Below are 15759 nucleotides of genomic sequence, written 5' to 3'. Positions count from 1 at the left end.
AACACACACACATTACACTCTACAGGGATTTAAGCCTCCAGCTCTCGGCTGGACAAAATATATATATAGGCTTTTGCTGGCTGCTCTCTGCATTCTGCTGACTGGACAGACGTTTCATTTGTGTTTACATGAATGCTTTTTGATTCACATTTTTTGAAATATGTGTACAATTAATGAAATAAGAATACTTTTTTTCTTGTTTTATGCTTACACACAAAATGGTGTTTGATATTCCAACTGTTTCCCTAGTCAATAAGCATTCCTTTGGATGATGTAACAACCTGATCCTGAAAGCTCAAAGACTGAGCTCAGAACTTTGTTGATTTACCCAAACTGGGTTTTGTCTGACAACCAAAAATTTTTTCACCCTTTAGACTAGTATTGATAGCAGAAGGGAAAATGATTGACTATTTCAGGTAATGGTTTGTTAGTGTCGTGTGACCAGCACTGCAGAATTTGCTCTGATTCCCAGAAGTCCTGATGAGATGTGCAGAGCACAGATAAGACACTGACTATGACTATCAAAATAAATGTAAAGCATTACATAGGTGTAAGAAGAAAACAACTTCTTTTAAACGGTGAAGTGAAATTTCTGCTGCTGCAGTCCACTTTCACACCTGTTCCCCTCCTTGCTTGTGGTGGCGCTGGACCAAGAACCACTGAAGGAAATGACATGAAAACCTCTAAAAAAGACATGAGTGCAACTTCCTTTATCACTAAATGCAAACAAAAACTGGATTTAAAGTAGACGTAGCAGCAGTATATTTTCTCTTTTGGCTTTGGTAAAAGACGACAAGCCATTTCTCCAGCCAGTACTAGACTTGTGTGTTTGTTTTGGTTGTATTTAGCCCTAAGTATTAACTTAGGGTGCAATTAACTTGAACTGCAATGGAAACAGTTACAAGATGAATCATCATCAAGCCATACCGAAGCAGAGAGCAAGATAGCTAATGTTAGCTTAGAACTACGAAAAAGGGCTCAACGTGAAAAGATCTTCACCCAGACGTCAGTTTATTGAAGACTGCAGTCGTGTGTTCAGCCAGACCTCTCATTAGAAACGTATGGTAAAGCTAGGAGTGTGTGAGGTGACGTGGTGTAAAGACTTTACAGTTTCCTGGAAAGAGTTAACCAAAGTGGAGGAGCACATTGAGGCAGAAACTACAGTGTTGACAAAATATATTAAAAATGGCAGCGCTTTGTCCAATATGGAATTGGTGAGTTATGTGTTATACAACCACAATACTAGGGACGCTGTGTCAGAAAATGCTGTAAGCAGCTTTGATATGCATCAGATACCATAAAATCCTCAGGGGAACATCCCTAGTTGTATTTTTTTTAAAACAACAAAACTGTTCTTGTACCATCTTTGGGACAGGGGTAACTGCATGTTTGCACAGCTGAAAGAATTAAATTAAAATTCGGATGAGGCCACAAAAGCTGAATGATCAAAACGGACTGTTTGTCTCTGGGCAGTTGACCTTTAGTTCAAAGTGAACCAGGGATACAAAACATTTTCTGAGCTATTTCTAAGGAACATCCATGTAAATAGTTTGGCTAGTCGGATTTAAAAGTAACAGATTTTCTTGTTTTGTATCTACACAAAAAAATTGCTTCATATTTAAGCAATTTCACAACCAGTATTTTGGTGCACATATTTGTATCTGGTATGACTAACCCACACCAGAAATAATCTCTTTGCTATGTCTCATATTAACATTACACGTAAACATTTCAGAATTTGCCAGGTGGAAAATGTTCTCTTATTGGATGAATCATATTTAGTATGCATATTTACCATCTCAACAGGCACTGGAAACTGTCATAGATTCACGGAGGACTGCAATTTGTGCTAAAGGAATAGTTCAGATGTTGTTGACTTCATGTTTTGTGAAGTGGCTATGAACTGTCTTCTAGCATATCTGTTGTTCAGACATAGAAAAGCTAGAGCTAATGGCTGGCTAGTTTAGGGCCACAAATAAAGCTAATTTCTACCAGACCAGAACTCAATGTCTTAAATCTCAACTTGGCCAACAGGGCCAATATGTTTTTGATAAAGAACCTAATAATGGTAATTTCAGAGTACTAGATGAAAAATGTTAAACGTGTGTGAAAGGTCACATTTAAGCTTGATTTACTTTATCTCAGCTCTTATTCTACATCTTCAGTGACTACAGCAATGCTGCAGTGTCATCTTGTTAGCCAATGTGGATTCAAATCTTGTTTGTACGTGTTCCAAGTTTTGGACTCGACAGCACGGTATTAGGTCAAAGGATTAAGATTAAGCCAGTGTTGTCTATGTGCTTGTCGCAAAATATCGATGGCTCCGATATAGAGTCTGTCGATATCAGTGTTGGATCGACAACACCACGGTAAGATCAATACTTTAGTTTCAAACTCCCTGTTGAAATGTTAGTTTATCTTAATATTGTAGTTCCCAGTGTTGTATAGTAACGAAGTAAAAATACTTCACTACTTTACTTAAGTATATTTTGGAGTACTTCGTACTTTCCTGGAGTATGAAAATTTTTGATGACTTTCACTTTTACTTCACTATATTTCCGAACTTAATCGCGTACTTTTACTCCGATACATTTTCAATGTGTGGTTTAGTTACTCGTTACAAAAAAGCGAGAGAGAGAAACAAAGTGTTTTGACCCCACCTACTGATTAGCAAGTAGCAAGTAGGCTACCGAACAAAGTCCGTAGCCTGCTTGCCTGGGCTGGTTCATCACCACCAATAGGATACACCTGTTTCGCTTCTCCCATTAAACACAAAGCAAGTCTCGCAATCAGCAGCAGCCACATGGAGGAGGAGACGGAGACCACAACGACTGCAACTACGTCGGACACGGCTCCAGGGGAACCACCAGCTGGTGATGAGAGCCCCTGGCCTTATTTAAACACAATACACTCTTTCGTGGGTGTTAAAGATTTATCGTACCGCATGCAGTTTATGTTATTCCTGCCCGAAGATGTGGAAATTCTATCTTACAAAAACTCCCCGTCCAACTTGAAGAAACACATCGAGGTAACGTCTTATGAAATGGTTATAATCCTCCTGTTTCAGTAACTATAGCTTGGTCACTAGGCACTACTGTATTGTGAAACGTTGACCATAAATGAACTTTGTTTGGCATTGTTTCAGTTCCATACGTGGTGTATTTAGCTTAGGCCTAATGTTGACTGTAGCAGGCTACCTAGACTCCTCTGTTCAAGGGGGGACAGAAGCCATAGCGATAGCAATTTAGACTAAATTTAACGAATATAGGAAAGGCATGCAAGTTCAAAACCAGGTTTACAGATGCCAATAAGCTGCATTTCCCTCCCAATTCTTTTTTTCTTTTGCATAATGACCAGTTGTGTGCACCACCTACTGACTGTAGGATTGACTGATTCACTGATTTGTGAAGTAGAGTAATCGTAACAGCTCTTTTTCTTCATGTTGGCCGCATTTTCTGTACTATTTATTTTTCTCATTTTCAGCACTGACCTTACTTGAAGGGAAAACTTAAGGCTTACAAAAACTTTGTATTTTCTGTCCTGGAGGGTTTACTAAGAAGCTGGTTCAGTTGTAAAGCAGGTTAAGTTAACCTTGTGCTATAGTTAAAGCACCTAATTTTCTTAACTAAATGATGCCTGCAGGTATATCTATTAGCAGGTTTAATTTTGCCTGCGCTTGGTTGTGTACATTATTTTAAGTGTATTTGACAAGTTTACCAAAATATAAAAAATGTCATTCAAACTGCATTTGCTTTGTTTTACTTTTTACTTGTACTTTTCATTACATTACTTGAGTACATCCATTTTTACAGTAATTTCCATACTTAAGTACAAGAAGTTTCAGATACTTTAAGACTTTTACTCAAGTAACATTTCAGTCAGTGACTTGGACTTTTACCAAAGTCATATTTTGGAGAGGTACTTATACTTTTACTTGACTCTGAGATTTCAGTACTTTATACAACACTGGTAGTTCCTCAATGGTACCTCAGAAAGGTTTCGCTTTGATTTACTTTCAACATTTTTTTGCACTTTAACTAGGACTTTAACATGCACTCAAACTTGTTTTGTTTTGCTATTGTTACAGTTTGTCATGCCAATATGTGATCTTTTGACAGAATTTACTGTGACCTAGCATGACATCAAGGCTAAATAAATAAACATAAAATATACCTACAAAATATTAGGTTGCAACTAGCTTATCCATGCTAGGTGACTAGCCTGGGCAGGTTAGTCGTTAGCCTCTCCAATGCTAACGCAACTGAATAGTCTCCTTCTGCTTTGCCAGTCAGTTGCTGGTGTCAGCCCATCATTAATCACAACATTAGCTGGCTTCGAAATGGATGTATCATTTTGTGTTAAGGACATTGCTACAGCTGGGTGCACAATAGTTTTAATTTTGGCCCTAATACTGCACCATACATCATTGCCATCATACATACACCAGCTTGTGAAAGGCACTAGTTGCTCATGCTCAACTTTTTGTCACAGAACCTCTTGACAAAAACAAATATCTAAGATTTTCTTGGATTTAAGTGAACGGAATATATAATTTGGGTGGACTGAGAGCTCAACGGGATGCAGATGGAACACAGAAAAGAAATTCAGTGAGACACTTTGGGCAGGAATACAGACAAGTTCTTCACACTCCCACACACAAACATCCAGACTTGCATACGATCACACTTACACAGTTAACATAGAATCAAGGAAGCAACATGGGTAACACATGGGAAGAACATGAAATGCAGAAATAATGCCCTTTAAAAGAAAGTAAGCAGTAATCTTCATCTGTTTGCATCAAGATTCTGCTGAGTGACCAATTTACATTCATGATGTTCTATTGGAATAACTTTATCTATAATAGTTCTAGTCAGAAGCTTGTGTCCACTCAACTACAAGATTTGGATGGATGAGCTAAGAAAAAACTACAGATTCCAGGATCATTCACCCATGCTAGTGATACCAGTGCATTGCATTTAGGGTATTTCATTGAGTTTGCATATGATATTTATGATGTCTTGGTGTATTATCTGCAGTAAACAGGACTCTGCGCTTATACTGTATGGAGTAGCAAAAAGTACTTCAGGTATATTTTTTGCCCTTCTGTTGCCCCCTGAGCTCAGGTGTTGATCTAACATGATAAAATAGCAATTAGACACTATAGTGTACATCATGCAGACAGTGCAGGCAGTGGAACAAAGCTTTTCCTTCACAAAATTCCTGAGGAGAACATAGAAATTTGATTGTCAGGTCTTCCTGTCTTCGGTGGACCTGAAGAAGATTCATGATTGTAATCCTTGAGGTATCTTGTGAGGGTTGCTGCGGAGCCTGCTTCCTGGCTGGAGGCCAAAGGGCTTCCCTATCCTTTTATGCTTCGGTAAACGCTGTGTCCACATCCTCAGCACAAAGTTGAGTTTGTTCCCACCACAGGATGGACTGACTCTGCCAGGGTTGCCTCTTTATCACTGACCCTTTTTTGTGGTATTCATAGACTGGACTCAAAGCGTAGCTATGGATACAAGGGAGTCTGGTTTGGGAATTTTAGGGTCTAATTTTTGCCTTTTGTAGATCTTATGATCCTGTTGGCCTTACAAGCCATGATCCTCAGAGCACACTGAGGGTCACACACAAATGTAAAATGGCCGGACGGGATAGGAGTCAACTCCTTTGAGCTTGAAGGTTTTTAACTGGAAGGCAGTTTAGAACTAAGCCCTTTGGTTTGGGGGTCAGTTTCGGCCTCAGGATTTGGAGTCTTGTTCAACAAGACAAGTGAGTAGAGGATGGACAGAGCAGGACCTCTTCTGAAGAAGTGAGGATACTTCCCGGGGTCTGTCTTTGTAAAAATAAAAAACTCAGACAAAAAGTGAAGCTCCTGATGTACTGGTCCGTCTGCACTGCCACCCTTAACTATAGTCCTGATAAATGGATCATGATTGAAAGGTACAATCTTGGAAACTAGCCACTGAAATTAGCTTCTTCTGTAGGGTGGCAATGATTCAGTCTTACTGATGAAATGAGACGCTCCTGCTCCTCTGTATTGAGAGGAGTCAGTTAGTGTCTGATGCCATTGGGGCGACTTCCTTTGGAGGTATTCTAGGTAGGTGCATCCCATTGGACTGAGACACTGGGGCAGACCTAGAACTTTGTATTGTCTTGACCCTGCTGACTGACTAAACAGTCTTGAACTTGCAAGACTTTAAATTCTTGCGAGTTCAACTTCTAGTGATTTAAGTAGACCTAAATCACTCAAATTGATTAAATCTGCCTCCTGAAGGGCTACAGTATGATCATATCCCATATCACGTGTAAAGGGTGTTCCTTCTGATTAAGGAACACCCCAGAATAAAGTGAGGCTGAGGAGGGGGAGGTCAGTGTTTCCTTATCCTTGTGACCTGAAGGCAACTAATATATGGCTGACAGGAACATTTTGTGATGCTGCCGTAACTCTGGTTCCTGACTGTACACGGATGCTCCTGCTGTTAGAATACTTGATTCAGGGTAAAGTATGATTTGTAAATTTAAAACCAGCAAATCCACTCTAAAAATTACATCACCTTTCAATAAATGCGCCTTTCCATTAGAATGAACAAAAACGAGCCAGAAAATTTGGCAACAGGTTCTAGGAGTGACAAGAAGGCGAAAGATGACATATTTATGGAGTTTTGAAAATAAAGCCGCTAAAATCTCTCATTGTCCCTGCCTCTCTCTTCCTTTCAACGCTACTGTCCCCTTCTATTCTTTCTCCCCTCCACAAACCGCCTCCTCGCTCAAATTGATTTAGGTCTACCTCTTGAGGCCCTACAGCGTGGGCGTGTGTGCACTTTTTGTTTTGTTTTTTTGTATGTGTGTGTGTTGTTCTCTCTGTAAATTCTGACTCTGGGGGCGGGGGCTCCCTTCGACCTCCATTTGGCTCACAGAAAGAAAAAAAAAAACAGTGCAGAGGTGGGATCCATCAGAGATCACAATGCGCAATGCCCAAAAACAGGAGGGGCAGACGTCTACGAGCAATGTGTCAAACATTTTCTGCCTAAACGAGAGGAGAGCAAACTCTCCGGGCTGCTGGAGGACTGCAGAGGCTGGAGGAGCGACACATGGAGGGGAAGGCTGCAGAGGAGAGGGAGCGGAGGTGTGGGGGGGGGGGGGGGGGTTACCTGGCGTCTGCTTCGCTGTAGTACTCCCTAGCCACGATGTCCTCGAACAGCTCCCCTCCTGTCACCCTGAGAGACGGAAGGGATGGAGTTAGAAATTACACACTTTTGTTTCATTCACACACACATACACACCCCTACACGCACACGCACACCAACAGGAATAGGAGGGGGATGTCCTCATTAGGGGGAAACCCCGGCTGCAGGATTCTCTCTGACAGTGTTGCCATGGAGACTAGCTCCAGTGCGGGGGAGTTGGGGCTGCATATGTGTGTGTATGTGTGTTAGAGTGTGAGCAGTGCTAAGCGGGAGCCGCAAGCAGTGAGGGGAGGGCGGGTGTGTGCGGTTATGTAATGGGAGAGGGGGAGTAGGAAGGGGATGAAGAGAGAAAGAATGCAGAGATGGGGATGTAAAGTAACGCATGGAAGGCTAAAATCAGCGCAGAGCAACGCAGGGAGCAGGTTCAGAAACTTACAGGTCAAAGATAAGGTAGTGGAAGCCTTCCTCCGAGATGCTGTCATGGAGACGAACTGCAACAGAGGCATCAAGATCATCCTTAAACTGAAACCCACATCGTGTCTGTCTTCTTTAGAAATTAGAGACGCACCGATACGATATGAATATCTGTAAAGGACTCGATATTGAAAAAATAATCCTAGATCAGGTATCGGTGACAATGTTCCCGATCCACAAGGGCAGATCTATTCAGTCTAATTCTATGCTTTGTGCTCCGAGTGTTGTCATGCTTTATTTATTTGACATTATATGTAGAATTCTTCGTCCACGTCCATTTCCTGTTTCTATCAAACGCTGATCTGCTGAAAGTTGTCGCAGGTCGACACATACAAAACCCAAATGTGTCGACTCTGTCACAACTACGCAACCGCGCTCGTTGCAGTCTGAAAACCCGACTCAAATGGAGACGGACAAACAATTTGCCTGCAAGATTTCTGAGCTGGATCCTCCCAAAAGTCTCACGTCAGCTTTCACTTGGCTTTGTGTTTCTTTAATAAACATGGACAGAATGGAATCTGCTAGGTCATTTTATACAGACTAAAGATACATTTATACAAATGTACAACCCTAATTCTTTTTTTTATTATTGTTAAATCCTGATACCCCAGATCAGGGTTCTGCAGTCTTAAAATAAAACTCACAAATGTTACACAACTTTTTGAAAAAATTACCACTTATTGCTTTCTGTCATCATTTTTAAACAACCAGCAATTTATTTCTAATTTTAGGATTTAAAATGAAGATAAATATAACATTTAGCAAGAAGTCTTTGTGATGGAAATGATTTAAGAAACATTTAAAAAAAGCACATTCATTTCAACCTAATGACAATAAAAACATACCTAAAAATATATTACTGGTTCAATGCAGATATTGCAGAAATAAACAGAAAAACTGTTAAAAATTTGCATTTGTTTTTAGCTGGGGTTTTTTTTCCATTTTTATTCAAAATTAGTGATCTTCATTATTGGAAGAGTCACTCGTTGCTTCTTTTTGGTAACGACAGTAAAGGTAAAGGTACACTAAAGCACAGCTTAGGACCGGACCTTTGTCTTCTTCAAATGATTTTTCCATAAAGTTGCTCCTGTTCAGTTAGGAGGCAACCTTGACATAAGAAGCAGATATAGTTTGTCTTTTTATTTTCACTCGACACATTTAATGTTGGCGTTTATCGGTAAGAGAGCGTAGCTTCTAAATGATCAGGATTTGGAAAGGCTCACCGATGTTGGGGTGTTTGAGCAATCTGCAGATCCTGGCCTCCCTCTCCAGCTTCTGGTGGTCTGATGGGACAGAACAGAACAGAGACGGTGGATGAGAAGCTAACAGCAGCCCGATCCGATCTGGTTAAATGTAATGATGGCTTCAGGTAGTAAGTTTGGTATTTAGTGCTGTTTATATTGTTGTAATTTTATGACTTTGTACAGTGATTGCAGGCTGGACAAGGACTTTTAATGTACGTTTTTGATAATAGTCGGCTTTATTAAGGTACGTGCTCGGCTTAAGAAAGATATGATACAAAGCATCTTTTATTAATGTTTTTTTGCACCTTGCCCCTGTTTTAAATCAATTAATAAACTAAACTAAGAAAGAAAACACAAGATGACTCAAACAGCTACAGGCAATAGGACAGGGAATTGAATCAAGTTTTCATCTATTATCCAAATTTTATGATTACTTTCATGTTTATTAGTTCCTGAATGCAGCTGACTTCAGATGGAATTCCAACTACACTGCAAAAACACAAAAACTTAGCAAGGATTGTTGGTCTATTTTCTAGTGTAAATATCTTAGAACACTTAAAATCAGACAAAACTAACTTACAAGTAACTTTTCAGCAGTAAAAAGCAGCTTGTTTAAGTGAATAATTTCTTAATATTGATGAAAATGTACAAGTTCCACAGTCAGATTCTGTCACTTATAACATGGGAAAAACATCTTGTTATAAGTGAAATAATCTACCAGAGGAACTAGTCATTTTTAAAGCAATATCAAGAAATTATATACTTAAAACAAGCTTCTACTTCTTGATAAAAAGTTACCTATAAGTTATCTTATTTTAAGTGTACTAAGATATCTGCACTAGAAAGTAGACCAACAATACTTGGTAAGATTTTGTGTTTTTGCAGTGAAAAGAAGAACACTAGAAAGCAAAAAGTGGCAGAAATGAAATGAGGAAATAAAACAAGAAAAAACATAACAGACAGAGCAGAACGGGGTCAGAAAGGACAAAAAAGGAACCGAGAAAACAGCAGAAGTGAAAACAGCCCAACACACGAAACGAAGAACAGGACAGATAGCGAATAAAGACGAGGAAGCAGAAGAGGAAGAAGAATAAAACGAGAAAACAAGCAGAAAGAAGAGAAATAGAAAGATGGAAAAACAAACATAAGTAAAAGGACAAACAGAGGCAGAGGTGAGGAGGAGAGAATCCTGAGGAGGTGTGAGGGCGAGTTACCCCCCAAAAAATCAGTATTTTTACCCGAGTGACAGCTGGTCCTGCCCTGCAGCTTACACACACACACACACCCCCACGCACACACACACACACACAGCTGTTTCAGCCACAATGTGAGAAGCGGTGAAGGACTTCATCCTCCCAGAGCAGAGGGCAGGACGGAGAGCAGCTGTCATGTTTTTAATAAAGGTTGTCATGATGCAGACTTTCAGCTCAGTCTCTGCTCTGAGTGTTAATAACACCACTGCTGCTATTTTCAGAAGTTCTCTGAGGCGCTCGCTCATTATATGAGCATTATATGAGCGGGAGAAGAACAAGCAGATGCTGCTTCATCACAGCTGGACTGACGGTGATGGAATTACATCTTAAAAGTGAGGAAAGAGGAGAGAAACGTGGATAAAATCGGATACTGTTTGCCTTACATGCCATGCAGCCCTGTGAAAAATGTCTAGCGCTAACAAGTTTCTGCTGTTTTTTGGGGTTTTTTGTTTTTGTTTTACTTTTGTTTGTCTCACTTAAATGTTCTGGATCATCACTTAATACAAAATATAGTTTTTGAAAGATTTAATTTCTTGGGGGGGGGGGGAGGGTAACCTGAACAAACCCCTATGTGAGAAAGTAATGTCCTCCTAAAGCTAATCACTGGTTGAGCTAACCTTGGCTAACGTCCAGCGTTAGCTTCAACTGGAAATAAGGACATTTTGGCCAACTATTCTTTTCGTTTTCATGCATGAACAATATGTTTGAGATCAGGCCGCATAATCTCAATCATATTTAAGTCCAGGCTTTGAATAGGCCACCCCAAATCCTTCCTTTTCTGTAATCTCGGTACTTCAGAGGTAGACTCCATGTAAAATAACAGCAGAAAAATATTGTAAAGTGGAAAACAGAAATGTTTTGTTTAATTCACAGTAAGCCTTTGTAAAATGTCAATCAAAATGTGTGTGTTGTTTTTACAGAAAACAATATGTGAATATAATCAAATGTATCTGTTAAAATGACACATGGTGGTAAAAAAAACAAAACAAGTCACAACAAAACAATTCTGTTACTATAACATTCAAATACTGGAAAGACTATGGGTTTTAAAAAAAAAACTATATTTTTTTTATTATGCATTTTTCACTTAATCTGTTTATGTAGAAAACTCGTATGCAAAATTAATATTTAATTTTTGTAGACTGAACCTTAATGTAATTCAGCTGCCATTTCAATCACTGTAAATTTATTCACGTTTTTCTTAATAGTTATTTACTTAATATCTGTGACTTTCATAGGAAAACTCTGGTAATTAAAACGACCTTTATTTATTTATTTATTTATTTATTTATTTATTTATTTATTTATTTATTTATTTATTTATTAACAGTGTATGTACCTTAAAGCTTTTCATTTTAAAATGAAAATTGAAGCTGATGTGTTTTCTGTGGAACAGACGTGGAGGCTTTACGTGCTGGAAACAAACAGTTCGCTAGAACTTGCTAATGTGGAGCTTTGAGGATCCGGGACACGCAGGCTGACGAGACGCTGCTGCGCCTGCGCAGTCGCCGCGTGACTTTCCTTTTCCTCACCTCTGGCAGAGAGCTTTTTGGTGTTGATGATCTTGGCGGCGTACTCTTGGCCTGTGCAGAGTTTGACGCAGCGTCGCACCACCGAGAAGGCCCCCCTGGGAGACAAGAGAACAGCACAAAGGAAGGGGGAGACGGGTCAGCCGCCGCTGGAGCTGCGTCAGCATGGAAACGGCCGTCTCAGCGGTCAGACGCTGACCTGCTGGGCCCCGGGGGGCGACGTCAACAGGAAAGATGTCAACACGCCCCTGATCCAGGAGTCCAGTCCTACTCTGACCCTCGGTTTGCTGGGCCAATCCAGATTTTAGCTAAAGTCGCTAGCTGTCACTTTTTCTGACGCCTACGCGTTCCCTCTCGTTCTCACTTTCTCCCTCACATCTCACTCCAAAAACAGAGAAGAGCGATTTTCACAACCCTGCCATTTGTGGTTGATTTGTTGTAACTTTTTACTTTTTGGGGGGGGAAGTAGTTGAAAAGTCTGCCTGAACTGTTTTGTGTGCTGCTTCTTTTCAAAGTACCAAAGTGAAGGTTGTGAGTCTATAGAGCTGCAAAACTCCGATGGTTAGACAAGCACTAAGTGACGACATTTGTTTTCGACTGATCAGAGAAAGAGCCATCACAAAACCCAACCTATCTCACCACAGAGTCAAGATGATTCCTCAAGAGTCAGACGTCAAAAAGGGATTTATTTTTCTCCTTTAGATCAGGCAAGAACCGCAAACCTCCTAATCCCTTCCAAATATCCATGTTTAGGTCAACTCAACTTTCCAGTGTGTCTGACCATATCTGTCAAAGTATTGTGCAAAATGTGCAATTCACAAATGATATTCAAAGATTTGAATATTGTCACCTTCCTAAAATAATAGCCTATGTCATTTTTTTTTATTATTATTTAGGAAGACGATGATGTTATTCACAGCTTTAAATATAAACTTTAGGGGTAAAGTGTGACCCCTATAGTCACACTTTAGGGGTCACCTAAAGGTGTATCCCCAGAGTACACCTTTAGGTGTACTGTACGTGGAGTACAGTATGGAGTGCAGGCCTCCATACTGTACTCCATGTACAGTATGGAGTACTCAGGCCTCAGGCTGCCACAGGTTCGAGTCCTGACCTGATGACCTTTACCGCACGCCTTCTCCCTCTATTCCTGTCTGACCACTGCTAAAGAAAGGCCACTATTGCCAACAAAATCTAAAAACAACAGACTGCAGTAAAACCTTGAATCTAAAGCTGCCTTATTTCTAGAAAAGGGTTTAATTTTTTAGAAAAAAACATGAATGTCAGAAACAGTTCGGTCATGAGATGATTCAGGGTTACAGATTGCTGACCTTTCTCTCATCCCTTCCAGTTCTGTGCTGCATCTGCTGCCACAACAGAAGCTGATCACAACAATAACCCATAAACTACGAGTTACGGTACACTGTAGTTGGTTTCTGTTCGTTTATGTCACTATTTCACGACAATACTTTACCGTAATGAAAAACAACCCGATACACCATGGCTTCCATCCATTCATCCGTTCATAGACAACGGGTGAATGGATGGATGCTGTTTGATTACATGAAACAGAAGCAGTGAGAACTTCAACCACGAAAGGTTCGCAGATCCGCCCTTTAAAATGAATTTTATTTTTTAAACTGTGCTTCTCAACGAGAGATGGTGACTACTAAAAGCGAAACAAACTAAAAAAGTTCAAATTCACATTATTAAATCTGTTTTTTCTTAAGCTGTCACATAGCAGTCACTTTTTTTCTTTTTTTTTTTTTGCTTAGCAAGCCAAGAAAAGTGCTGAAAAGGAGGAAATTGCTCCGAGCTTTTGATCTCCTCAACAGAATCCTGACCCCATTTTACACTTTCCTGCTTCAGATTATGTGAGGAACCCTGTTCATCTTTAAATCCACCCGTTTTCGCTTCGCTTCAAAAGACGTCTGCTGCTGCTAGCTGAGCTACATCTTCTGAATAAAATCCAGCTTTGATGAATGAAATCCTCTCTGGGTTAATCAAAGTATTACGTGAATATGGAGAAGGGAAAAGAGTCGCATTCAGAGGTTTAACTCGTGCTGCAGAATTGAGTTCCTGCTCACTTTAGCCAGTTGCTAACTAGCTCTTTTGTTAGCATGTAGCTACAGAACGATACCTGATCCTCCTGAAGCTCCAGAAGAACATCAACACATGACATATGCTACACATGCTGCCATGTTGTGTTGGTTCATTCAAGTAGATATGTGATGTCCTGTTGTAGTTCTTCAGTAAGAAACAATTTTGGTTGTGTTTTAAATATATTTAAAACAATAAAGTAAATGCAAAATCTACTGTAACCCAAAGGTTATTTTCTTCCATTTCACTACTTGTTCCACCTTTACTGTGACTTTTGTTTTTTCAACTGAAAAACTGTTAAATATTGAACGGACAGACCAATCCGTTTAAAATAACATAAAGCTACGTAGAAATGAACAAATCTTTAACAACATGACTGCACAGAGTGCAAACACTTCCACTAATACTGTGTGGAAGCACCAATTTGTGCATTAATATGGGTGTAAAGATCTGATGTTACTCAAAATGTTTTCCTTTGTAAGAATTTGCAAAGGAAATCTTTAATCCACAGGCGATCTTTTACATATTCTAAATACGCTTGGGCTCACAGGGAGATTGGAAAATAAAATCTCTCCTCATTTTGAGGCTTTAGAGCAGACCTTTGAAGGGTTTTTGTCCCAGTCTGACTGGTATTTAGAGATGTTTATGTTTACATCCACCTGAACAGAAAGTCTGGCTCCGTCTGAAGGAACCTCTCCAGAGCCCGGTGGGTTTAGCCTGTTCTGTCTGTGACGGCCAAACCGTACACAGTGATTCAGAGTTAGATTTTTGCATAGTGAGAATGCAGTGCTCACTATGCATTACATTCATAGCCACCTGCGATCATTTGAATCAGCATAGTCAGCTATATATATATGTATAAATATATATGTAAAGTTTATAGTGAATTATAAACTGTCAGCAGGATTGCCAGCAGGTTACTGTAATCTGTAATTGAATTACAGTTTGTACTGTGATCTCATTATATGTGTAATGAAACTCTGACTCTGTAACAATTTTACTGTGATTTGATTCCATTTCTACTGTAATCGAATTGCCATAAAATGTTTTTTTATTTTAGTTTAAGAGGACTTCCTCAAATTTCATGTCGACGGTAAAAGAAAAGCCTTTGACTATTGCTAGCTGCTAAAAGTTCAAAGGTCAATATGCAACAATTGACTTACCAATAAATGTCTGTCTTTTTTTTTTTCTAATTTCAGGAAATAAGAAAAAAATACAGATTAAAACAAGTTTATTCTATTGTCAAGTCTGCATGGTTTTTGTTGGGTTATTTATTTATTGATTGATTTACCTCATTTTTATTTATTTATTATTTGGAAGAAATTTAAAGGGTTTTGCCCCCTGCGATCATTTTTTGGAACATCTGAATTTTGAATTCATCAGATTCTCTGTGTTTGATAGCAGATGGAAAACTGACCGCAGGAACTGAGTCCAAAACTGATTCAGGCTGTGAACTTTTTCTGTGTCGACTTTAAATAGAATCGAATGCAAATCAAAGTTCAGATTCAGTGAGTGGATTGAATTGTGAACAAATGTTACCGTTACATCATCGCAGCCGCCTGCGACACATCTATTATATTAATGATCCCACTTTGAAGTGAAGTACGGATATTTTACATCTGCTAAAAGTAGTATCTAAGCAACAGCAGCAAGCCTCGCGGTCACAATGTGTCTGATGTATGGTGACCAAAATAACTTTGAGTGACATCCGGAGCTCCGTTCTGGGGGGGTAAACGTCGCTCTGAAGCTCTCGGGATCACCTTTGTTCACCGAATCCTGCAGAGACCGACGGAAATAACCACCTCTGTCATCCCGAGCTAATTTTATCCCACCTCAGCATTGTTACGCAATGAGACACTCACACTCCCCCCCCCCCCGAGGAGCCCATCTCTCTCTTACAGGCTCTCCAGCGCCGCATACATTATGAGGAGACCGGGTGAGTATAAGCACGACAGGCGCTGGCTTCCCA

At 39.8% G+C, this 15759-nt stretch overlaps 1 protein-coding gene across 5 annotated transcripts in view; it reads right to left on the bottom strand.

Moving 5' to 3' along the window:
- Window positions 1-15759, bottom strand: part of camk2b2 (calcium/calmodulin-dependent protein kinase (CaM kinase) II beta 2) — a 54882-nt gene that overhangs the window by 35850 nt on the left and 3273 nt on the right. For all 5 annotated transcript variants that reach the window (XM_032569679.1, XM_032569681.1, XM_032569678.1 and 2 more), the window contains exons 2-5: window positions 11694-11788; window positions 8888-8947; window positions 7627-7681; window positions 7155-7220 (exon numbers count right to left, since the gene is read on the bottom strand). In XM_032569679.1, coding sequence (XP_032425570.1) covers window positions 7155-7220; window positions 7627-7681; window positions 8888-8947; window positions 11694-11788 — 276 coding nt within the window. The remainder of the gene's footprint in view (window positions 1-7154; window positions 7221-7626; window positions 7682-8887; window positions 8948-11693; window positions 11789-15759) is intronic.

The sequence above is a fragment of the Xiphophorus hellerii genome, chromosome 8 (assembly GCF_003331165.1).
Source record: "Xiphophorus hellerii strain 12219 chromosome 8, Xiphophorus_hellerii-4.1, whole genome shotgun sequence".
Lineage (NCBI taxonomy): Eukaryota > Metazoa > Chordata > Actinopteri > Cyprinodontiformes > Poeciliidae > Xiphophorus > Xiphophorus hellerii.
Note: the sequence above shows the minus strand (reverse complement) of the source record. Positions and strands in the feature narration are given on the sequence as shown.